The sequence below is a fragment of the Chelonoidis abingdonii genome, chromosome 22 (genome assembly GCF_003597395.2).
Source record: "Chelonoidis abingdonii isolate Lonesome George chromosome 22, CheloAbing_2.0, whole genome shotgun sequence".
Taxonomy (NCBI): domain Eukaryota; kingdom Metazoa; phylum Chordata; order Testudines; family Testudinidae; genus Chelonoidis; species Chelonoidis abingdonii.
The window spans coordinates 27,761,102-27,787,399 of NC_133790.1; the positions used below are offsets into that span (position 1 = coordinate 27,761,102).

General features: G+C 48.2%; 1 protein-coding gene across 2 annotated transcripts in view; it reads left to right on the forward strand.

The window, feature by feature from the left end:
* AIFM3 (AIF family member 3) overlaps positions 1-18,705 on the forward strand; it is a 108,229-nt gene extending 89,524 nt beyond the window's left edge. For both annotated transcript variants that reach the window (XM_075059966.1, XM_075059967.1), the window contains 4 exons: positions 2,985-3,083; positions 6,113-6,188; positions 15,241-15,345; positions 18,342-18,705. In XM_075059966.1, coding sequence (XP_074916067.1) covers positions 2,985-3,083; positions 6,113-6,188; positions 15,241-15,345; positions 18,342-18,381 — 320 coding nt within the window. In that variant the 3' untranslated portion in view covers positions 18,382-18,705. The remainder of the gene's footprint in view (positions 1-2,984; positions 3,084-6,112; positions 6,189-15,240; positions 15,346-18,341) is intronic.
* Positions 18,706-26,298: the final 7,593 nt, after the last annotated feature.

Genomic DNA, 26,298 nt, shown 5'->3' on the forward strand with positions numbered 1-26,298 from the left:
AGCCAGACTTCAAACCCCTCCTGCTGCTCTGCTGCCTTCGGCCTTTGCCCAGGAGCCACCTTCTGCTTCCTCTGGGCCTCTGGTCTCTGGCAGCTCTCAACTATTTTTTTTACTGAGTGAGTCTGGCAGCCCTGACTCACCAGGTCTCTCTTCCCCCTGATCCTGTCATAACTCTGGGTGCTGCCCCACCTTCTGCTGGCCAAACTAGGAGCAACTGTACAGACACAGGGGAGCTGGGCCTGCTTCATTTAAAGGGGCCAGTCACCCTGTGACATATGTTCGTCTTGCTGACATCTCCATGCTGGACAGCTGGCACCCCTCCCTCAGTTTCCTCCCTTCAGAGTCCCCAGTAACTACATATCAGCTTTCTTGCCTCAATAATACCCCTCTGTGGGGCCAGTTTATTATCAAAACATAGTGCAAATCAGTCCATAATCGAAAGTCCCCAACACAGTTCATATCACTGCAGTGCATGTAGGCCTTAAAACCCTCTCTTTCCAGCAGGAACCTCACCCCGCAAGCCTCTCTGCTGGGACTGCATCCTCATACTGCAGTGTCTTCCACTACATCTCGGGTCTTGTCAGTCCTTTTCCAGCCCTCTGCCAGGACAGCCGCCGTAGCCTTTCCTGACGGAGTGTAACCCTCCTCTTCCCAATGGCTGGGAATCCCACAGACCCTTTGCTGGGAGATCGTTCTCTCCAGGGGAACATCCCTCACTCCCCCAGCCCTCTCGCTGTTCTCTGGGTCCAGCTCTCCAGCATGTCAGCTGCAAGCCCTTCTACTGCCCCCCTGCCTCCAGTCCTCATCCACCTTCAGCTTTCCGGCTTAGAGCCAGCAGGCACCTCTCCCTGCTGCTGCCGCTCCTCTTCCTGCCTTCTGCTCTTTCCAGCCCTGGCTCAGGGAGATCAGCCAACACAACCCGCTTGCTTCGCTCCTGCCTTCAGCCTTCTCCCAGGAAATATCTTCTGCTTCCTACAAGGACCTCCTGTAGTCTCTTGGTTACCAGTAGCTCTCACCTGCCTTCTTCCGAATGAAGCTGGTAATTCCAACTCACCAGACCTGTCTCCCCACTAGGGCCCTGCTGCCTGGCTCGTTCACAGCCCTAGGCACTGCCTCACCCTCTTAAATGGCCAAACTGGCACAGAGGCATTGGACCTGCTTCATTTAAAAGGGTCAGCAGCCCTGTGACACTTCCCATATCAATTTTGTACACTTCATAGCCTCTAACTGATACTGATTTCCTTTTATTTCCCTTTTCTTCCATTAGTTATGTGTTTCTTTTTTATTTCTAATGCTGCCTTCACTTCACCACTGAACCAGGATGGGGTTTTAGCCCAAGTTGTCATCTAGCTCGTGTGTGGAGTCCTGGCTTTTTGGCTCTCTGATAAACTCCTATTTTTCATTCACATTTTTCTGTCTCATCTTTTCCTCTTATTCAGTTTGGTTCATAATTGTTCCCAGTGTTGGGAAATGAGTGATTTTCAAGCACCAAGTCTAGGTCATTCTGACTGCTACTGTCTTCTCTTTGCCCATATTGAACATAATCAAATATGGCCTCGACCACTACTAGAATTCCTCTACTTCTCAATGTATTTAAAAATACCGTATTGTCCGTAACCTGCTGGTTGTAGGCATTTGGCTTCTCTCAGTGTCCAACAGTTTACCGAGAAAAAAGGAAACCCCCCCAGGCAAGTTGAAGGACTCAGTCATCCCCCGGCTTGCATCTAGCCCCTATCTCCTTTTTGCATCAGCCTTTTTCTCTGCCCCCCACTCTCATGCCTCCCTTCGTGGCACTGCCAGTCTACCAGCCAGGTGCCCCAGTGGTCAGTTTTTGGACTTCTATCACCCAGGTTACCCTTCCTTTTGAACGCAAGACTCTGGTTAGCATCGTTCTTAACATGCTTCGAGGCTTTGAATATCATTACATGACATAAAGAAGCATCGGCACTGAAAACATGCTCTCCTTTACCTACAGCTACGCCATTCTCAGTCTATGACGCCCTGAATCACCACGGCGCCAGTACAGATTCGGGGGGGGGGGGCACTGATACTTTGCCCCATAAAGGTCTCTGCTCTTGAGAAGTGTTTTATCCATTGTCCTTCCTCTCTCCCTCTCTCCTTGTTCTTTGTTCGATATCCGTGAAAGGTGCCAAGCGCCATTCTGCCCTGTTGCGGTGAGAGAACACAGAAAGGGGTGGGGGTGAGACTGGTAGTGAAGGTTAAGATTCTGTCACTGTTATTTTTAGTAAAAGTCACAAACAGGTCGCAGACAATAAACAAAAATGCATGGAAGCCTGTGACTTTTACTAAAAATAAAAGGGGAGGAGGTTTTGACGGGGAGCTGACTGATGCCCAAGTGGGGGCTGGGGAGGAGGAGGAAGAGAGCCTGAGGTCTGTTGCAGGAGGGAGGGGGAAGTCCAGCACCTGCCGCTGCCGACAGCTCCAGATTCCTCTGCCACAGCCCCAGCGGCTCAGAAATCTGGGGTCCCACCATCCGCCGTGGCTTCAGGTCCCCCTGAGGAAGCTAAGAGCTCTGCTCCCTCCCAGCAGCTGAGAACTCTGGCCCTGCTGTTGAAGCAGGAGGTCTCTGAAAGTCACGGAATCCGTGACCTCCGTGACATAATCTTATCCTTCCTGGTAGTCAAACTTCTCGGGGGTGGGAGGGTGCAGATTAACAAGAGCCACTCAACCTTCCTTTGAAGGCAGGTAACTGAGGAGCTTCACCATGACCTTGCTAGCATTGTCGTTCATGAAACTTCTGCTGTCCTCTCTCTGCTTGGTTGTCTGATGGGCATTTTTTAATCCAAGGTGAAAGGTCTTAGGCTCCACTTAAACTATGATTAGAGCAATTGGTAGCAAAAGGCTTTAAACCATCCCAAAGTCCTGGGTGCAATCCGAGTACTCTGGGCCTGCCCAGGCACAGCGCATGTGGCAAGACTCCTGCACGATTTCCTTTCTTACGCTCTGTTTCTTCGGTTTTCCAGGCCGCATAGCAGCTCTGAACATGCTGGCCCATGGCACGGAGATCAGCACCATCCCGTACCTGTGGACGGGTGTGTTTGGGAAGAGCATACGATATGCAGGTCAGACATACTAATATGAGCCTGAGGAGCCAGGTAGCCTCTTGAACTGGACAGGAGCCTTACATAAATCTTGGGGGGATAACACCCAGCTCCCTACTCCAACCTGGAGGGGTCTCACCAGCGACTGATGTCTGCACTTTAGGAAAAAATGCCACCTGTGCTACTGTGGGAACAGGAGGAGCCCCTAGCGCCCCAAGATTTACAAATGGGAGATGGCTCTGAGGGTGCAGTGCTGAACCTGACTAGGGTGGGGCAAGGTCTGACCTTCAGTGGGGAGGAGAAGCCTGTCCTGACTGAGGCAGAGGAGCAAAATGTAAACTTGACTAGGGGTGATGGGTGACAGCTGAATCTGACTGGGGGGAGGGGCAATGCCTGAAACTCTTTCGGGGGGGCAGTGCCTGAACTGGACATGTCACCTGGACCCTGTGAGGGTGGCCAAGTTGAGGGGTGAGGTAGCTGGACGGTGCTGACTGGTATCACAGGCGCTGAGTTTTATTTTTCCCTGGTGGGTGCTTCACCCCTGCTCCATCCCGAGGCCCCACCCTCACTTCACCCTCTCCCCCGATGCCCTGCCCTCACCCTGTCTCTTCCCACCCCTGCTCCGCCCCTTTCCCCCAAGTGCCTCCCTCCAGCCACTGAACAGCTAATGGGCGGAGCTGCTGAACAGCTGTGGTTGGTGGGTGCTGAGCACCCACTTTTTTTTGCCGTAGGCGCTCCAGTCCCGGCACACACACCGAGTTGGCGCCTCTGGCTGGCATTGCTGATGTGTGAACATGAGGAGTTCTGAGAGAGTTCCCAGACAAAAACTATGCTAAGAGGGAGTTAAAGCGAAGGGTGCATATTTTGAGTGAAACACATGATGGCGGCGTTGTCAAAAGAAGCATTATAAAGCCACAACATTCAGAGTTAAGGTTTAATTTAAAAGAATTCCAAACAAGTTAAAATATTCATATCATATGATCATGATGACTGAGGCTTTCCAGTCTCTGTGGTCCCAAGTCAGATGATCCAGGAGATTTGTTTTCTTTTTCCTTCACCGTGGAAACATTTGTTTATAATGTGAAGTTTTCCTGTGACCCAAATTGTGCATGAATTCAAAACGTCAGCCTGAGTTGCCACATCATTTGTACATTAGAGACCTGAACACATAGTACTGGATAAGCCCGTTCTAAAACATCTGAACAACACCTAAAGGTAAATTTGCCTGTTCACTTGGTTGGCAGGAGATTCTACTGGTGACAGGTCTGAGCACGTCCAAATAGGGAAGATAACCACTGTGCTAATCTGGACATCACTTCTGGGTCTGAGTCTCTTCTTCATCCCATGTGACCTCAGCAAAGGGGCTAGAAAGCCACTCAATTTCCCACCCTGTGAAGCAATCCCCAGCAGAGAGAGAGCTAGGAGAGCTACCACCCCCTACCGCCTCTAGCACAGAGGACCAATGTGCTGCTTTGTTTTGGCCATTCTCAGCTCATGTTCTGGCCAGTTGGAGCCAGAGTCAGCCAGTATAGCTTAGAGGAGCCTCAAGGCCTCTCTGAAGTACACCAACAATAGAACAGGAAGTCACAGTTCCTTTGCCATGTCCTCTCTCAGCTTTGCTCTCTCTCTCCAGTCACTTGAGATTGTTGGCTTATCCCTCTGAGGTCCTTATGCTCACAACCTTATTCTGAACCTCCAGTGCCTCCTGCATCAGTCAGGGTCCATCTCTGTTGGTGCTGGAAGGTGGCATTTCATATCTGCACTAGCTTGAGGAACGTTAGTATGCTAAAAATAGACGTGACCTCAGCAGCGCAAGAGGCAGAAGGGATCAGCTGCCCCTGGCTCATTAATTATCCACAATCACTGGTCCAGGGAGACAGAGAGAGAGAGAGAGAGAGAGAAATGAAAAACATCTTTATTCACATAAAATAACATTAAAATGATTTAGAAGTATTATAAAATTGTAATATATACACCAAATGATGAATAAAATAAAGCAAAACGTGTCTTAAGCAAACATTATACGTGGATCACTAAAGTGTCATCATCACCACGTTCACTCAAAATATTAAACACACCAAGTCAACCGAAAAGTCACCCTACCCTCTCCCATTCTGTTCTGGTGAGATTTCAGAACAGCCAGTTTTGCCCAACCTAGCAAAACGTTGGCCAAATGTGAGGGCTCTGTTTCCTGACTGGCTAATGTCACTCTGAGAACAAACAAGAGCTTGGGAGCACTGTCTGGAATTTGGCAAGGACCTTATCCAAAAAGCACACACTTCCTTTGTCCCATGACTCTGTCCTTGTTTGTCCTCAGTGCAAAGGCTTCAACAGGAGACGCTGAGGGAGCTCCCCACATCCGACTATTCCATACCACAGCGATAGTCACTCACCTGAGAGGTGGCAGATCCCTGTTCAAATCCTTGCCCCCTCCCAGGAATAGGGGGTGACTTGAACTGAGGGTCTCCTACAGCCACGCTGAGTACCCTCACCACTGGGCTAAAGATTATAGGGGAGGTCTTCTTCCTTCTCCCTGGACACCCGGCATGGAGCTGCAGTGCCCATGCCCAGAGGCAGAAACATGGGCACTGAGCAATTTTAGGAACCTACAGGGTTCGGTGGCAGCTGAGCAGTGGTTTTGTGAATCCCAGTGGGGCCAGATTCTGGGATTTAGGCACCTAAAGTGACACTTTCACATTTAATTTCTTAATGACACTATCTCTTAGTGGGCAGACTGTGGCTTCCCATAGCACTATGATTGAATCATTTGGGAGATGGCTGAGCAAAGAATGCTGGGATTTTATGACTGTCACGCCAACCCCAGCACATGGTGAGGGTGTGTCCGGTTTGTAGACAGTTGTCCAAAAAGAGGTTGTGGCTGTAGGACAGACCACCGCCATATGGCATGTGTTGTCTTCATATGCAAGTGCTTGCCTGTGTGCATATCTGTGCACACATGAGATTGCGCAATGTGGAACCATAGGGGAGGAAGGGCAAAGGGAGCCGTATCCTGTCTCCTGCACCACTTTGACATTTCCCCTGTTTTTCAGGCCACGGGGAAGGATTTGATGATGTCGTCTTTCAAGGCGATTTAGATGAACTGAAGTTCGTGGCATTTTACACCAAGTAAGTGTTTCTCTTCCCTTTGAGACATTCCAACATGGACATTAATCTGACTGCCTAGTTATTGAAATATGTCCTTTTACTCTATTTCTGCTTTAGCCACTAGCCATCAGTTTTTCCCCCTCCCAGGATCCAGGTTGCTGTGCATTAATGAAATGATACATCTGAAATCAGAGGAGTTTTGAGACCAATGTTGCATGAGGGCATTAGGTTCGGCTTGTTCTGCATGATGAATGTTCTCTAGGCATGCCCAGCACAGCATAGACCTCAGAGCGGGGTGGATTAGGTGAGATTCTTAAGAGTGACTTAAGCACCTAACTTACTTTAGGCACCACCATCCAACATTTAGATGCCACTGGCATTCACAAAACCATCACCCAGCTGCTGTCTAAACCTGTAGGCATCAAGTTCTCATTTTTTAAATCCCCAAGGCACCTCGATTTCAGCAGCTGGGCCTTCACTGAGCCACCTCACTCCTGACATCTCCCAGCAGGTCAGCACCTACCTCACACCTCAACCCCAGTGGGATTTGCAGCTAGGCATTTCTCACCAATCTTGCCTCCAAGGCCTGATGCAGTAGACATGCCAAGAGCATGCCTAAACCCTTACACAGGACACTGGAGAAGGAGGGGCCTCCTTACGTTCAGTGGTTAGAGCATAGACCCAGGATGTGGGAGAGCTGGGGTCAAATCCCCCCTCTACCTCATGTGGAGCAGAGATTTGAACTTGTGTCTCCTACCTCCCTAACCACTGGGCTATAGGGTAGCCAAGAGCAAGGCTTGCAGAGTCTCTCCAGTGGACTATATATATTCCACTGTATATAAATACTTAACTATTCACTGGGGCAGCGGGACTCTATTAGAGCACTGTTGGGAGAGGCTCAGGGTTCAGTCCTCCTGTTCCAGTGGAGAGCTGACTATTTATACATTTAAAACTCCCTTCTGAGAGGTGAGGGACCTTAATTTCCTCCTCCACATCAGGCACCGCGGGGATATGAACCCGGGTCTCCCACATCCTGGGCTAAAGATTATAAGTGGAGAACCATCACTCCTGCTTTTCACCTGGCATAGGTCCCCCATTCATGTACCTCCAGCTCAGATTTAAGGAGCTAAATCCGTTTGAGGGTGTGGGTCACACACCCCCTCCTCAGCCTTTCCTATTGGCTAGCTTAGGCAGCACCCTGCTCCCCCTGCTGGCTTTTGTGTGAATCTCATTATTAAAAGACACAGTTCTCCCTGTGCTTTGTGTAAGGGGCGCCTAACTCAGAGTTGTGAATTGCATTAAGTGGTAGGGCACATAAATGTTAGAGGCTGCACTGCAGGGGTGGCGGAGCCTTCCCAGTAGTGGGAGAGGTCAGGGGCCCCCACCCCTTCAGTGCCCCCACCCAACATCTTTCACCCAGGGCCCCATCCCTGGCCAAGCCAGAAGTCAGAGCAGGCTGGGAGCCACAGACCCTCCATCTGCCTGGGGTAGGGGAGCCGAGAGCAACCCCCAGCACATGTCCCCACCCTGGAGCCCCCCAGTCCAGGGCAGGAGGATCTGTGGCTCCCAGCCTACTCTGACTCCCACAGCCCAGCCATAGTAAGAGCTGCACAGGCAGCTGTGGGAAGCCGTTGAACCTGCACCTGCCCTGGGTGGGGGCCCTGGTGCCCCACAGCTGCCTGGGCTCCCCGGCCAGGCTCCAGCTGCTAGCCGGGCTCCTGCTGATCATCCTAGAAATTAACTCTTCCAGCCCAGAGCGCCCTCTGCAGGCCAGTGTCTCATCTGCTACTGGCTCCTGTGTCCCTCCTGGATCCTGGAGCCCTATACATCAGGGTTCTGCCCCCAGCAGTAACCCACAATCTGGGCCTCCCCACCCATGGGAACCTCCAACCCGCTATCCCCACCTCATCTCAGTGCTACTGCCAGTCACCATCTAGCCCGCACTCATTGGGGCAGACGGCAGTCTGTAAACCTCTTATCATTGGCAAGGGGGGCTGCTGCCATTGCCTGTCTCTGGGCTGCCCCTCCGCAGCCCTACTGCCTTTTAGCAAGGCCTGCAGCCTGGGGTTTTGCTAGGCTGGAGCTCCCCAGCTTCCTCTGCCCTTCCCCAGCACTGGTACCCTGCTCAGCTCCCAGGCAGGTCCTTCTCTCTCTAACCCTAGAGAGAGACTCTTCTTAGCCTCTGGCCCTCAGCTCTCTTATAGGGCCAGCTTTGGCTGCTTCCCCCAATCAGCCTGGCTTTTCTCTGCCACAGCCCTCTCCAGGGCCGCTTTAACCCCCTCAGCGCAGGAGCGGGGTGACTGCCCCACTACACAGCCCTTTTGGGGTTTGGCTTATCAACTGGTCTTTGTCTTTAATTAGGGTCTACCTCCAGCCCCTCCTCTTGGAGCATCCTGCTTTACAGCTTGTCTGTGCAGTTTCAGGAGCAGTGAGGCCTGCAGCTGTCTCCCTCTTGGCTGATCTGTCTCTGTTGTCAGCAGTCTCTGAGATGTATCAGTCTTCTTTCTGTTCACCACCCCATCCTGTGGCAAGTTTAAGGTCCCTCCTCTAGGCAGAGTAAGCCTTGCAGGTGCTGAATGAGCCCAGAAGAACTCGCTGCACCTCGCCCCCCCCCCCCGGCAGAGTGAGTGCACGACCCTTCACGATTATATGTATTAAATACAATATATAAACATGTATATTAACATTAACGTTTTGTTATAATGGTTCAAACAAAATGATTTGAGATGATAAAGCTGGAAAGCAACATTTTTACATTATCAAAATGAAAAAGTTTGACACGTAAATGAAATGAGAAAATCTAAATGATTTTTTTAGACTTTTCTCAACAGAAACTTTGTTGAAACTGAGACATTCCCCAAAGCCATTCTTATTTCAATGAAATTGCATTTTCCAACAGAAAATTCTTCCATCAAAACATTTCTTACCAACTCTATTTCGGATATGGACAGGCTTATGTTCCCCCTTTGCTGCTTAACTGACCGACACACATATAGTTCCTTCAGCCTTTACAAATAAGTCCGTTAACCAGTTCCTCCAACCCCATGATCATTGTTGTTGTTCTTCTCAGAACAGACTCATTTGTCAAGATCTCTAGGCTAGTGAAGTGGTCAGAACTGAATGCACAATTCCAGGCGTACTCAATAAAAGTTAGATGGCGATGTGATTCTTTCACATATTGAAGCTCAAAATGGCGCTTTCGTTGAAGCCTCATTATATTCCTCCTCTTCAATACCACAGGAAAATATTTGGCATATTTTGGTATTTATTCCATCCCTAATCAGGAAGAAGATGTCAAATCTCATTAAATAAACATCTGTAAAGTACTTTGAAGCTGAAAAGCTGTGGATAGCTAATATGAATAATGACAGCATGTTATTATGTTAATTGATTCATCACTTTGTGTTCAACACTCAGTAAATCAAGGAAGTGGCAGAGGTTTCCAAGCAGTGAACTGTCAGGGAAAGGAGAGCTGCTTGAACAGAGCCTGCTGGCCAACCTTAACATAAGTATTGCAGGTTGTAAGTAAGCATTAAACAAAACAGATAGAAAGTGGGAGTCTGCTGCTAAAAGTATGTGTGTTATTCGGCGATTTAGGAAAGCCCACAGGGATTGACTTTTCTATAATAGGATGACCACCTGCATAGGATCCTTGAGGTGTCTGAACAATTCAAGCTAGTGGGGGCTGCACTGATTAATCAGTCTGGGGTTCTTCTAAGCTTGGGACATCAGTGTCACCTTCTCTTTATCTCTTTATATCCTATTACTTGGAATCAGGGGCAGTCTTTGCCTTTCAGGCCCTGGGAGTTATTTCTAGGTGCTTGAAAAATCTCTTCTTTCTAACCTTTGGTGTCAACTCTGTATGGTGCAGTGCTGATGCTGGGAGGGAGGCCACTGTCATAAATTGACTGTCCTCTGACTTCCAGCACTAGTCAAAGGTGAAGAGACTATACCTAGCTGCCTATTTGTCCTTTGATCTCCCCTCTCTCATTCATTGCAATGAAATCGGGTGGCTTACATTCCAGGGCCTGCTCTCAAGGCTCAGTTTCATGATTAAACTAACATTATTTTTCAGAGATTAAAGAAGAAATTGTTAAAAAAAATACAATTAGTAAAAAAAAACAAAAAACCCAAAACACCAAACCTGCCTATTATCCCGGAGTTACAGGGCAACAGCACAAGCAAAGCCACTGTTGGTGCCATAGGTGCTGGAATAGAGGTGCTGCAGCACCCCCATTACATACAGCGTTTATAGTTTGGTTCAATGGCTCTTAGCACCCCCACTATACAAATTGTTCCAGCCCCCCTGGTTGGTACTGCTAGTGCAAAGGTTGAAGTGCTCTTGTCACAAAGGAGATTGGTGTCTTATCACCATATATCTTGGTGCTAGATCAGCCCAGTAGAGGAAACATAGGAGAAAGGGCCTTCCATATAGTTCACCCTGCAAAATCTCTTGATTATTGTTCTGGGACACCAGGGTTGCCTCCCAACCTCAAAATTGACCTACATTTTCGTGCAAAGCTTACTGATCCTCAAGGTCAAGATGCTCCGAGAGGATCAACCATGAAGGGTCCTTGCTGTTGCGTTTCCCCAGAACCTCTTCTCCACAGTTGTAATCTCTGTTTCCTCAACCCTCCCATTCCAGCCAACCCCATCCCCACATACAGATTCCCCAACCCCACTGAAGGGCTTCTGTCGGGAAAGGAGCAATGATGCTGCAAAGGTGGTGGAGATCCATACAGATTTCATGCCCTCTGTCTGTGGGCCTTGATTCCTAATTCTTCCATACCCCAGTTTCAGAAATGGTGCCCCAGTTGACTTTAAGAGGCATTTCGTATAGTTTCTCCTGTGGCCAAGATTTTCAAAAGTGACATGTATTTAAGATGTCCTATTTGAGACACTATAAAAGGACCCAGTTGTTCATAACTTTGTTGACATTACAATACCTAGAAATGTTTTCAAAGTAAATAATTAGAGTGTATGAGTCTATAAGAGGATTTCCCCATTGATAATGGTTCCATCATTGTCTCAATCATGCCCAATTCTCAGTCAATGATAGGTAGGGTGACCAGATGTCCCATTTTTAAAGCGACAGTCCTGTTTTTTAGGACTTTTTCTTATATTGGCCCCCTATTACACCCCATCCACTGTCCTGTTTTTTCATAGTTGCTATCTGGTAACCCTAAGTCGATAGGCTACCTATTTGGAAAGTGTTTGTGCCATCTCTTTTCTTTCTCTCAAATATATGCATTGTTTATCCCTTGCTTCAGAATAGCAAATCTTTTACCCCAGCTGATTGATAGAGCCTCTCTCTTACCAGAGGAGGCTCTAGACATTTCGCCACCCCAAGCACGGCGTCATGCCGCGGGGAGCGCTTTGCCGGTTGCTGGTCCCGCAACTCCAGTGGACCTTCCACAGGCGTGCCTGCAGAGGGTCCGCTGGTCCCGCGGCTCCATCGAAGCTGAGGGACCAGCGGACCCTCCGCAGGCACACCTGCGGGAGGTCCACTGGAGCCACGGGACCAGCAGATCCTCCGCAGGCATGCCTCCAAAGGCTGCCTGCCTGCCACCCTCACGGCGACCAGCAGAGCGCTCCCCGCGGCATGCTGCCCCAAGCACGCACTTGGCGTGCTGGGGCCTGGAGCCACCCCTGTCTCTTACTTCCTTGTCTTTGAACAGTGAAGTGGAAATTGTCATTTTTATTCTTACCTTTCATCTAAACTACCTAATTAGGTGCCTGTGACAGTCCAGAAGTTTTATACTTGTCAGTATCTATTTCTAGTTTTGTGCATTGATCTGATATTTAGATAAGAGACTGCATTTCTCTGTAGTGAGATAGTCGCCCAGAATTAATTGTTTGCAATCTAGTTTGTAACTTATCTGGCATTCCCAGCAGGCAGGGTATTAGCCTGCTAGTGTTTGGGTTAGTTGCTTGAGGATTATTGGTTTTCACCCCAGACTGTGTACAACCCAGATCTAAAGGTCATTGCTGTGACACCTGGAGTTGTGGGAGTGGTGTTGGTGTCGAATGCAGGTTGACCAGGCTTCTATTGCTGCTCTTCTAAGCCCTATCCACTCTAGTTTCCACTGTGTTAAAAAAAATCATTTTTCAACATAGTTTTTAAAAGTGATTGCTGCAAACGTGCTGTTGAGGTGAGGGAAGAGAGACAATCTGGTTACTGAAGTATGACTTCACTGGAGCTATGCCCATTTACACTGGTTAAGAATCTGTCTCAGGGATGTTAAAGCCAGAAAGGACCATTCTGATCAACTGGTCTGCCTGCTTGCTTAACACAGGCCAGATAATTTCACCCTGTGATTCCTGCATCCTGCCCAGTAACTAGTGGCTGAGGTAGGGTATATTTTTCATAATGGCATCCAGTCTTGGTTTAGAGGCCCAGCTTCTCTCCTCATGTTCAAACCATTTTGTTGCCACCTGCAGACTCTGGCCTCAGCTAGCTGCCTACGAAATTCTCGAGTGGTGGGGAGCTCTAACCTGGCATAAAGTGTCATCGCTAGTTCCTAGACCAATGACCATTAACATTCTGGTGGGGCTGGAGGGGTGTTGGGAGTGAGAGGGGTAAGGATGGAGATTACTTAACCAGGCCAATTCATAACTGGTTCAAGGTCCCATAAGGACCTTGGTGAATGTTTCACTTAGTGAAAGTTACAGCAGCCCCGAAACTTTGCACTGTTGTGCCAGGGCCAGGGCAGATGCACCTTGAGAATCCAGTAGGCATAACTGGATTCCTGGAGCCCCACCCCCATTTCCCATCATCATCACCATCATGGCAAATCCCAAAGGGACATGGCTTCCCTGCAGAACAAGCACCAGTTGGATTTATTTCCAGCTAGATCTTGCAGGCTGGCTGGCTGTTCAGTTTATGCCCATCACTGGCAATCTTATCACAGCACCAAAGCCTCAGGTGACCACATGACCACTAGCTGTGTAGTGACATTCCTGGGTAAACACACTTCGTGATTTGTTGGTCTTCTATCTTAATAACACGTCTGTGCCAAGAAATTCACCAAAACCAAACCATTGCTGATGGAAGCCATTGCTGGGGTCAGCTTCAAATATCCTCATTTCTGATCATGTCCTGCCTCTTAATAAGGAGAAACGGATGTAGACGATAAGAACCGAAAACATCGATCAAATGCTCGTTAGCCTTCCTCAGCATGCACATTTCACTTGCGTACAACAGAGTGGGTAGAACCATGGCTCTGTAGAGCCACAGCGTTGTAGCAAGCTTAATGTCATGACTTTGCAACAGAGGCTGATGAAGGGTGTGAAACATGGCAGCAGCTGCTGCTATACAAGTGCCCACATCTCTTGAGCAACCTCCAGCACTGTCTGTGACACTTCAGGTATTTGCCAGTTGCCACCTGCTCAATGTCCAGTCTGGACTGTTAATAGGTGAGCTGCTTGAAATTTAAAGTTAGAGAATGCTTGATAGCAAGGCCCAGGATAGAATTTTATCCAGATTAATAATCACTACACACTACTTCTTGCCTAGCTACAGCAATTCATCCAACTGAGCCAACAAGACAAGGCCATCGGTGTATTTGAGATCTCAAAACAGAATGTTGTTCAGCTCAACAGCATCAACAACTGCTCCTCAAGCTTATCCATCAACCCATTCAATGTCCGATTTCCTGTGGGACACTTGCAAAGAACTGGAGAATTAACCCGATCCCTTGATAAATTCTTCCAAAGGTTAATTACCCTCACTGGTAAAAATGTGTGCCATATTTCTAGTATGAATTTGTCGATCTTCAGCTTCCAGCCATTGGACCTTCGTTCTGACCATGCTAGATTAAACAGCTGTTTCCTGTCAGAATCCTTAATCTAGGTACTTGTCACCTCTTACGCTTCTCTTCAATGAGCTAAATAGATTGACGATGGGGATTTTCAAAAATATCTAATTCTCTCAGGATAGAACATATTAATCCAGCTAATTTTTCTTCTATCCTTATTGGAGCTACCACTCTGTTGAATCAATGAGTTTAAGTACTTTATCGTTACTCCATCCCTGGACTTTGATACAGAAGGACCCTCTTATTGGAATATTTCTTACTTTACTCTGTGAGGGATTGCATTGCTTTTCATGTTGTTCTACACGTGAATCTCTTTGCAGGTCTCAGAGAAATTGTGAACACGTTGTATTCTTGTCAGAAGCATAATCATTACTTGAATGCTGTACAGGTTCATTTTGATTTAGGCTCAAGTGCTCTGGGCAGACTGCATGTCCCTTTGTCTGTATGACATTCCCGACTCTTTTTAGCAGTGAAAAACCACTGTACGTTATTAGGTGTGGTCCTCATTAGAGCTGGGGGAATAAATGATTTCTCAGCCCAGCTGGCATTTCCAAAAAAAGCTTTTTTAAAATTTCAGCTCAACCAGACCTAATCCAAAAACTCTGAAAAAACATGGTGATTTGAAAAAGTTGACAGACATTTTGCTCAACCTGCAATGAACCATTTCATTTTGTTTCTGGGCACTTTTTAACATATCGGCAGAGGAAATAAAAGGCTAGAATCGCATTCACCTAATTTTCCACCACCCACAGCACTATGGTTTCTATGCACACTAGAAGGCATCACATCTCTAGTACAACTTCTATCATCATGTTGTCTAGGTTCTGCCCTCCTTCTCCAGAGGCAGCTGGACATTTTTTTTCCACCTCAAAAAAAGTTTTGGGTTGTTTTAGTACTTAAAGCCACATCAGAGCACCACAGGGTTGGACTGCAGTGCCCTGACTAGGGGCAGTGTGTAGCTGTGCTGTCCCATGAGCAAAGCTGGGACCAGGCATGGAGCCAGGTCTCCATCCACTCCCCACCAGTGCCTGCCCATGTGCTGCTCACCGACCGCTCTCCCTCACCGGGTGCTGCTGTCTGAGGTAACAAGCACATGGGCTAATGGGGGCTCCTGAAGCTGGGAAGAGATTATAGGTTCATAATCCTGGTGGTTCCATCAAGGAGTTTACCCTTTCATGAAGGAAAAAAGTGTCCATCTAAAGCCATTCACTTAATTACCTGCAATGTCTCCTTCACACCTCTGATCTTTGTTGTAGGAATGAGGAGGTGATTGCTGTGGCTAGTATGAACTATGACCCGATTGTGTCCAAAGTCGCTGAGGTCATGGCCTCTGGGAGAGCGATCAGAAAACGAGATGTGGAGTAAGTAGACGCTGCTAAAGACAATTGAACATACTAATATTGTGACATAAATCTGGCTAAGTAAAATCAAAACCAAATGGGCAAGTGATCCATCAGCTGGCAGGTGCTAGAGCAGAAACACCGCCTGAGCTAGAAGTAATGGTTCATCCCATTTTAGTTCAGGTGAATGACAAATGGCAACCCATACTGCTGTTTGCTAATGTCAGCGGTACTTCCTAAACACACTCACTCCTCTAGTGCCACTACACTCATTAACCCTCCACCACACACTATCCCTTGCTCCCTCCCTTAGTCACTATTCATCATCCGTCACATTTTCAGATGGATCGCCTCACGGGGAATGGAGTGGGGTGGTGACCCACTCCTGCCCTGAAGGGCTTGAAATCAGCCCTGGGAGAGGGCTGAGACTGCAAGAGGGCTGCTGCTAGGAAAGCAGCAATCCTTGCCAGGAGCGCCGGGAGCCTTTTTGGCGCCCTAGGTGGTGGAAGTTCCTGCCCCCAAAATGGCACTCCTGACAGAGGCGGCGGAAGGTCCTGCCCCCGAAATACCGCTGACGACCCTGGTTGCCGCCCCCAATGTCAGCGCCCTAGGCGACCGCCTAGGTCGCCTAATGGGTTGCACCAGCCCTGAGCCTTGGGGAAACAGCTGCAGCCGTGCCCCAATCAGGCCACCGCCGGCCTGTATAAAAAGGCTGTGAGCCAGAGGCCCAGAAGTCTCTCTCCAGGCTGGGAGAGAGCAGGGCCTGGCTGCCTGCAGGAAGGGTACTGGCAGTGAGGCAGGGCTGGGGAAAGACCAGAGGAGCAGGGGACCTCCAGTCTGGCAACTCCTCAGGCTGCAGGGCCTGGTCCAAGGCCCATAGAGGTACTAGAAGGCAGAGGAAGGCAGCTGGTCCAAACTCCCCTTGCCTATGGTGAGTGGCTTTTACACTGCAGTCTGCCCCAGGGAGCGGGGGCTGGATGGAGACTGGCAGTCGCCCATGACTGAGGCAGGGTGCGGAGAACCATGAGACTGTGGAGGTGTTGCCAGCAGGAAGCACCCAAAGACAAGGGGCTCTGGGGTCCAGGAGGGACACGGGGGGCGGGGGACAGCAGGACACTGGCCTGCAGAGGGCGCTCAGACCAAATTCCCTGAGACGACCAGCAGGAGGCACCGCAGGGGTGAGTCCCGCACGTTTACAGGGAAACTAGCCATGCAGGCCCAGTTCGGCAGGATCCTTGCCTGTGCAGTGACCAAACCACAGTGACTGAGGAGGGAGCCTGTGTATAACAGCATGTGGACCCAGAATGCAATGTGGCATAGCACATACCCCCAGGAGAAGGGGAGCATTCTGAAGGCAGACCGAAGTTCCCCTCAACTTACAGAAGTGATGCCAAGAAAATATTGGGAGACCGATGTCTACTGAATGAAAATCCAACCGTGTATATAAATCTTTTAACTCAGTCAAGTTGAAATGGACATGCCCCAGATCACTGCAGACTGTCCCTGTGACAAATTTCGATTTCTGGCTTAAAGCACTAAGGAGCTAGGGCTTTAACAAAAAGTTGCATTTTTATAATGGCCAAAATGTATTTCCCCCTGCCCGCCATCCCCCACTTTCCTTGTCCTCAAAAGTGCCCAACTTATTTTGCTGAAACTTTTTCAAAAAAAAGTTTACATTCCTTCAAGTCACCAGATATGAAAAATGTCATATTGAAAGGTAAACATAACTGGCAGGTTTAAACTAGCGTAAATGGAGAATTCTCTGGAAATTGAAGTCTTTAAACCATGATTTGAGGACTTCAGTCACTCAGCCAGAGGTTAAGGGTCTATTTCAGGAGTGGGTGGGTGAGGTTCTGGGGCCTGTGATGTGCCACATCTTGGTCAGCAGTGACTTCCCACAGTGGGAGTCTGGCATTTCGCCCTCCTTGCCTGCAGAGCATAGGAAGCAGTCTCGCTGCTCTGGCCTTGGAGTGCAGAGGCTGCTTTTTGCTCACTGGTCAGGAGCCAGCCTGTTCTCTGCCCCTCCTGGGGGTGGGGGTGGGAAAGGACCCTTGGCCCTGCAATGCATCAGGAACAGGACACTTAATACTAACCCAACGTTCTCTCCTTGTTTTCCTGCTGCATACACCTATTAAAGGCTGTTCATTCGCCATGGCAAGTATGTTTCCTTTTGTATCTTGAACTTGCCACATGTTAGCAATGAAGGGTTAAAGTGACAGATTTTAAGTTAACATCAACTGCCAAAGCCCTGATTTGGGAGATGTTCCTAATTCCTGCAGAAATGTCATTTACTCTATTTGCCTAAATGGAGCAGCCCCTCACATGGAAAAGACTCCTCTGACTGGAATGAAGTGGTTTGACTATGGTTTGTTCCCTCTGTGTAGAGCAGTTGATAAATCTATTGCTTCTGTGGAAAAGGAGTTTGGACACGTGGGGTTAGATTTGTTAATGTGTACCCACAACAGTGCTCATGCCTCATCTTGTAATGTGCACCCACTGCACTGGTAGACCTATGGGCCTGGTCTATATTCCTGGTTGCACTGGTTCACCTGTAACTTGGTTCAACAACTGATTCCATTAAACCAGTGCAAAACTCAGTGTGCCCATTCGGAATTCAGTTTAAACCTGGTTTTTAACAATTTCAACTAAAACAACCTAAACCAAATTTAAATTGAATGAAGAGCCTCTACACAGGGTTTTGTACTGGTTTAACTAAATCACTTTTTTTTTAAATCACATCTTTTATTTAAACCAGTACAACTTGGGATATAGACAAGACTTTAATGACACAAAGCCCGGACATGCTCCCCTCTCTGCATTTGGCCATAGCAGGTCAATATTGTGCCCCAGCTCCTCCAGCAGGGTTGCAGGCAACTCAGGGAAGAGAGAGTGTTTGCTGCAAAGAAACTGGAGCAGCATGATACCTAGCAATACTGACCCGTGCAGAAGGCAAACTCAGAAACACTAGGTGAGCAGATTTGGTTAATCCTGTTGTCCTGCCTTTGTCTTTGCCTTAGAACTGGAGACATGTCTTGGTTAACTGGAAAAGGCTCTTAACATGGAAGAAACTGATTTCTGCTGAGACTGCACTTGCCCCAGAGGAGACCGGGATGACCAGGAGGCTCCACTGCTAAATGCAAATCTAATCAGCTGAGTCATTGCCTCCCTCACACTTTGAAGAATCCAGCATCTTTCACTGAACCATTATATTCCCAGCAACGCCCTCTGTACACACAGCTGGTGGTTCTGACGCACCAGTGGCAGCCTGCATGCGTGGGCTCTGCAGAGTTTAAAAACCCTATGGAAACACAAGGAGAACACAGGATCGTTGAGGAAGCACTGACTTGCCCTGGTCTTCAGAGTCTGAAGCAAGCATATGCTCTAGCATCTCCACGAGCCCTGCTGGCTGCAGGGACATGTGGTGAATAGAATGGAATTTACTGGCACTTTCTTCTGGTAGGAAGGGACTGCCTGCCAAAACAAGGCAAACTAGTCATCCTGGCCACATGGTAAAGTTGGCCCCCTCCCTGGGACACGTCTGCTCCCCCTGTAAACAATGCCACAGCCTTTCACTGCACCCCATGCTCCTGACTTCACCCAGAATATGCACCCAACTAGCCTACCCCTCACACACACGCCACTCACGTCCAAGCATGCCCTCACCAACACCCGCATCACTCTCCAACCTGCACCAACCCCCCCGCTCTCCCCTAGACACCCTATGGTGCCACCCTCACACAACCGCTTGCCCCCCCTGAATTCCCCCAACCAGGTTCACTTTCCACCCACAGTGTCATCTGCACCCACGCAGCTTCAACCACATCCACGAACTCCCATTCAGATCCTTACCTGCACAGTCCGAGTCATATAGCTTCACCTTTATCCACACCCTCAGCCATAAGCACAGGTACACAGCTCCCAGGGGCGAGCCTACCAGCCCAGGTCGACAGACTCTAGCTTGCAGGGCTAGCACACTAAAAACAGCTGTGTAGACAGTGCTTCGCCGCTGCAGCTTGGACTGAAACTCGGGCTCCTCGACTTCCAGTCCAAGCACTGTCTACACAGCTATTTTTGGAGCACTAGCCCAGCAAGTATCCTTGGAATGTAGAGTCTGACTCCCGTGTTAATTGCAGTCAGTTGCTAGGTGTGGAAGTTAAACTCCCTGTTCTGTAAAGATCCGGGTCTCCCTTTTTCAGTTCATAAACACATGGGCTAGCTTCAGTCTTTCCCAGTTCCCCAGGGACCAGTTTTGACCTCACTTACACTGGAATGATGCTGGTGCAACTCCATTGTTCCAATGGAGTTACTCCTGATTTACATCAGTGTAAGTGAGACCACAACAAGCTTTGTGATCTCCAAAAGATCTCAAGTATAATTGTCAATGGTTGTGATACCATTTCATCTTATTCCTTTAGCATCCCAGGGTGAATGTTATCAGATCATCCTGTTTTGAATACAGGTCTAGTCATCTTGGTCTCTTTCATAGAATCATAGAATCTCAGGGCTGGAAGAGACCTCAGGAGGTGTCTAGTCCTACCCACTGCTCAAAGCAGGGCCAACCCCAACTAAATCATCCCAGCCAGGGCTTTGTCAAGCCTGACCTTAAAAACCTCTAAGGAAGGAGATTCCACCACTTCCCTAGGGAACCAATTCCAGTGCTTCACCACCCTCCTAGTGAAAAAGTTTTTCCTAATATCCAACCTAAACCTCCCCCACTGCAACTTGAGACCTTTACTCCTTGTTCTGTCATCTGGCACCACTGAGAACAGCCTGGATCCATCCTCTTTGAAACCCCCTTTCAGGTAGTTGAAAGCAGCTATCAAATCCCCCCTCATTCTTCTCTTCTGCAGACTAAACAATCCCAGTTCCCTCAGCCTCTCCTCATAAGTCATGTGCTCCAGCCCCCTAGTCATTTTTGATGCCTTCCGCTGGACTATCTCCAAGTTTTCCACACTCTTTAACTTATTTCTGCCTGATCCAGCCCTATGAACACTCCTGTCTTCTTCAGTTGTTTTGCATAAGTCATTAGACAGCAAGGCCTCCTATCATTGGTATCACCCATTTCTAGTCCCTGCTCTTTCTGCTGTAACTATCGGCAGAGGGTGTAACCAGAACAGAACACAGCATTTCAGTCAGGGATGTACCAATGACTTACAAATGGCATGATCAGCTTTTCAGTAATATTGTCCACAGCACTCTTCGCAGTGATGCCCAGGTCTCGGTCTCTGTGACTTGACGTTACACATCCCTGCTGTCACCCTTTCTCTCCGCCCCGCCTCTGCCCCCTGGAATGAATCATTTTCCTTATTTTTTTATTCCCTTCGTTTTAAGATCTTTAAGAAGTTTTCTAAGACCCTGGTGCAGGACAAAGGTGGGTTTTTTAAAAATCATGGTGGCTAATACATTTTAATTAAGTGCTATTTAAAAACACATTAGCCACTAATGTAGATAGGTTCTAACTCCTTTAAAATGTGTTAGCTGGTCGTGGCCAATCCTAGCCCGTTCCAAGGGTTAATGTCAGCCAGCTAACGTGGGAAAATACCACTTGCCCTGTCTACTCCAGCGTTTTGAGCTGTGTTAGTTCACCCTATTTTAAAAGCACCTCTTTCTCCATCCAGACAAGGCTTGGGATTGGGAACCCTCTGCCCCCAAAGCAAGTAAGCAGGAGTAGAGGTGAGTCTAGGGATGAAGGTGTGAGCACAGGGGGCAGGTGGAAACTGAGAAGCACAGGTCCTGCTGCCTCTTCGGCAGAAGGGGGAAAGACAAGCAACAGGCCCAGGAGCCAGTAGGGTTTTTTCATAAGGGAAGGAGCAGAGAAGTGGGCATGGAGTGAAGGGCCGAACCCCAGGCAGAGAGGAGTAGCTGGAGCCACTGCTCTTTTAATGGAGATGGGAAAGGAGATGAGGGACTCAGCCATCTGCAGGCAGTGCTGGAAGGCTTCCTGCTCCCAAGAGAGGCAATAGCAGCAGGAACAACAATGGCTGGTCCATGTCAGCAGGCTGGAGAGCAGCAAGAACTGACTTGGCTGGAGGAATGGGGTCAGCAGAAACCTATAGGGAACATAGAGGGTTCACAGGCTCCTTGGTGATGGGGCAGCCTGGAGGCCCCGGGCACTGTTCAGAAACTCCTCTTCAGCTTCAGTGCTGCTTCCCATCTGTGCTGGTCCCACTAAATGCAGCCCCCACCCACCTGCAGGATCCTCAAGCAGCCACTTAAGTGTTCTCCTTTTAGAGCTGTCCCATTAGAGTGCGACTGAACAGGGATGCTGGGCTTGTAAGCCCTGTGCAGCCTCTATGGCTCATTTAACCTTTCTGAGGCTGAGAAATTTCCTGGCTCCTCTTGAATTCTCTTTCTCTCCTCCCCTCAAGGTCACTCAAGACCACTCCTCCGCAGGCTGGAGGTAGGAGTGGTCAGCATGGAGGAGCCTTTCATCTTTGCAGTCTTATTGCCAGGTTATTTTCATATGTCCTTGGCTGCTTCCTCCACCCTCAGCCTGGAGAACCCCCCTGCTTCCTCTTTCGATTCACTACCTTCTCCTCCTGATTTCTACCACGTAGCTAATTACTCCGCTGTATTCCCCCAACAAACTACCTCTCTCAGCTTGTCAATAACTAATTATCCTTTATCCTGCTTGGGTTCTCCAACTTCCCACAGCAAATCCAGCTGTCTGCCTCCTCTATGTGTTTTCTGGTCTCCTTGCTCTCTGGCTCGGCCTTATGCAAAGGGCTCTTGGGTGTAAAGACAAGCAAAGCAGCCCTTGCCGCTGCGTCCATTAGCTGTACGTACCAGCCCCTTTCCACCTTTGCCCCACGGGCATAGACACTCATTTCTTCTCACACCAAACCTGTACAGCAGGCCACAGGAAGTGTATGTGGATGCTCAACTCCTTGGGGCAGCAACTGTGGCCAGAATTAGACCTCTGAAGGGGAAGATTTTCAACAAGAAAGCAGAGACCTGCCCATTTACAAGTGAAAGTACCATCTGTGCCTTTGAAAAAAACCTCACCTAGGGGCCAAACGTTAGGCATCAACACTTGAAAATGTTGCCATTTGTTCTTACTTGCTATTAAAGATGGTCAACATTTTTGAAATAAAAGGTTTTCCATTGAAAAAAATAGCCTTTCCGCCCATGTGAAATATGTCATAAACTTTGTTGTTATTGAAATGGTTCGTTTTCTCTGGAATTTGGGGATAAATTTTTAATTAACATTTTTAATCTAAAACTTTTGTTTGTCAAAAAGTTAGGTTTTGGCAAAAACATAAGGGCAATATTGGTGTTGATAAAAGATTAGATAAAAAACTTTGATTCGAAACGATGCACAAAATTCCTGAAAAATGGAAAAGGTTTCATTTCAAACCAAATGAAATTTGTTATGAAATTGTGTTGCTTCCTTTTTTGACCGGATCTGTTTGCTGTTTAAAGAATTGTGCGCTGCGTCCTCATTATGCAAAACAGAGCCACCAAAACCTACTATGCGGAAGAAGCAATTATGGCATGGAAAGAGAATCTAAGCTTAACACGCAATAATTTGCATGGACTGTCTTATTTATTGTGAATGCCATGAGCATGTTGCAATGCATAATGAATAGATCTCTGCACAGATTCAGTTACATACACACAGTTGCCACTGGATTTAACAGGAACTAGTTGCAAACCAGTGTGAGAGACTCAGGCCTGGGTCTATATCGTATCCCTCCTGACTGTAATCAGCTGTAGGGCATTCGAGTGGGGTACTCCCAGAATGCCTTTCTTTCCCTTCCTTCCCTTTTTCCTTTTGTTCCTTTCAGAATTTTTAAATTAGCAATAATTAGACTGATTATAATGAAACCCCTCCTGAGAGGGTCATGTGTGATTGTGAACTGTGGGAGGAGCAGGCAGTGTGTGAGAATCTGAGTGAGAAAGGAGATGAGACATTTTCTTATCTATTGTTATCATCTGTACTGACAAATGTTCTGATTATAGGTGGCTAATCTTCCTTTCCTCACTGTAGACGCTTATAGGGGGAATCTGCATATTCATCTAGTGCTCTGCATGGATGAATGTAAATATAACCTGAATAATAAAGACCAAGCTTCCAGCTGATTACTATTGTAATTTATTTGCCTACAACTAAGCTCCCCCCAGATCCTCTATCCTTCCATTTTCCTGCCGCCGAGCCTTTCTTACAAATGGGGAGTCATCAAAGAGTGGGGTCTGTCTGTGGGGTCCTGTATGGGTCAGCTTTTAGCCCAAAGCTATTCAATCTCTGTGTCAGTCATCTGGAAGAAAACATAAAATCACTACTGGCAAAGTTTGCAGATGGCTCAAATATTGTGCGAGGGGCGTGGGAAGAGTAGAACAGGTCCCTGTTACAGGGCAATCTGGATTGCTCGGTAAATTGGGCACAAGCAAGCAATAGAAGCTGTAATGCAGCCCAATGGAAGGTAATGCATGTAGGAACGCTGACTGGCTGGGGGACTGTACCCTGGAAAACCGTGACTGACAAGGAGTTGGGCATCGTGCACCCAGTTGAATACGTGCTCCCATCCAGTATGATATTGTGACTCAGAAAGCTAATGCGAGCCTTAGATGTATGAATGGGGGAATATCAATGAGAAATAGGGATGTTTTGTGACCTGTATAAGGCCCTGGTGAGACCACTGCCTGTATGCAATGCCCAGTTATAGCAGGTGGCTGAATATTTGGGGTGAGTCCTGAGAAGAACTACAAAAGTGACTTTAGAGCCTGGAAAACAGATGAAAGGAGCTCAGTGTAATCGATGCAATGCCCTGGGTCTCGAATGCAGGCCTTTATGTCCCCAGCCAGCTGTTGCATTCTGGCCACCACCCAAAGTCTGCTGAAACGTGGCGGTCCAAGGAGCTAGCAGGACTATAGCCTCATCCAAGGCGCCGCCCATGGGAGCCCTGTTGGAGGATCACCCAGCTCCACCATGCTGTTTAAGCCAGAAAAAGTCACGTGAAGTTGAGCTACTAGGTGATTTCCTGCTTCTACACTGGACCCTGCTTGTGCCTGCTGCCTGCATTCTGCACCCAACCCTGTTCCTGATTCCTGCTCTGTTTCTGGCACCTGTTTCACCCCCACTTCCCACTGTGCCCCTGATCCTTGCCTCTCCTCCAGTTCCTGGCCTTACAGCTCACTGCCAACCATCAGTTACCAAGCCTGGCTCTGACCTCTAATTCCAACTCTGGGTTGACCCTTGGCTTTGGCATTTGGTATCTGATCCCAGCTCCAGCCCTCAGCTTTGGTTCTGTCTCAATCCCTGGCTCTGGTAATCAGCAGTTGACTCTGCCAGTGCTGTCCCTCAATGCTGTTCCCTGACCAGGACTCCTCCTCTGACCACTAGGCAAGACTACCTGCCTTCTGGTTCCCTAACAGTGTATTGAAGAGAAGGCTAAGAGGTGACTTGATCACTATCTGTAATTACCTACACAAGAAGAACAACACTGACTTAGTCCAGCAAAGGGATAACAAAATTCAACTGCTAGAGGTTGAAGTCAGAAAAATCCAATTTGGAAATAAAAGTGGCAAAGTTTTTTAATAACGAGTGTGTCACAGCTCAGGGCAACTGCACTGTATTCCCCCTGTCAGGGCCTTTGAGGACACCTACTCTAGGCTCCCAGCTCTTCAGTCATCACTTCTCTTCAGTAGAGACCCATGTCTCTCTCCCTCTTGATTGCAGTTTTTCCCAGGCTGCGTGGTTCCCTACTTGCACTGTGATATTGCCAGCAAACCAAATTGCCTAAATAGACCAGTGTCTGTGCTGTGCTTGCTCTTAGATGGCCATAAGTGGTGTAATTGCCATCAATTACAAGTTACCACACAGCTCTTTTTTAAGCAAGCATCTTTATTAAGATGAAAACATTACAGAGAAAACATCTTAAAACAATAAAGGAACATACCCTCATGCTAATAAGCTTATCAGAGATCACCCTGGGATGGGGTGTACTTATCCTGCGCTGGTTCAGAAAGGGTTAACCACATTCTGCGGCCCAAGGAAGCCACGCCCCTGCTCGGCATGCTCTAGCTGGAACCAGAGTATAAAAGGAAGTAGCTCAGGTCAGTCTGGACTGACCACTGATGAGAACAGATGTGTGTTGCAGGCTCTTATAGGGAGATGGCCAGAGCTCAGAAGCCAGTCTGAGGCTCCAATGGACTCCCCAGTGAAGCACTGCCAACAGAGGAGAGACAGTAGAGAGTAGGAGACTACCAGCCTTGGAAGGCAGGGTAGGAAGTGACTGAAGGATCAGGACTGAGGTACCAAGTGACTGAGACTGACTGTAGAAGCACTGGTGGCGCATGGTAGGCCTGGCTCCCCCTGCCCTGCCAGTGGGGCAGCTGACACCTGGAAGGGTGAACTGTGCAGCAGAAGGACTGTTTACTAACTGTAGCTACTTGGGCTGTGTGACCCTGCACTGAGGGGTGGCTGCATTGGTTTGGGCCACTGGTCCCTAAATCTCTACTTTGGTCCCCCCACAACCTGATGCCCTTTGATTGGGTGTACCTGCCCTGTGACACTCCCCCATAACTCCAACCTTGGGCTCTAGTAGGTATCAGTCCTTCAAAACCCACAATGTGTTTTGCCCATGGTTACAAGTTCACAATTATCTCTAATTCTGAACCAGAACCAACATGAATAGGTCACTCTTTCCTTTATGCAGCTTGAGGCTTTGATTTTGGACTCATGAAACGGGTGATCAGCGAACAGAGGCTCACTCTTCAAGACATACCTTCTAAAGGCTGGAATTTTGCATAACTGTGGGGGGTGGGGATTGGTATTCACCTCCCCATGGACATTTCCCCAAGCAAACCACTGTTTGCCCCAAAAGTCCATTCTTGTCTGGCATGTTGTTCAGTATAGTCCTGTGATCAGCCAGGCCTTACATCCCATCTTCCCCCTAGAGAGGTTACTTGCAATCTTGATGCACAACAATACCTAAACTTTGCATTTAGTACTATGGACCCTAATTCAATAAG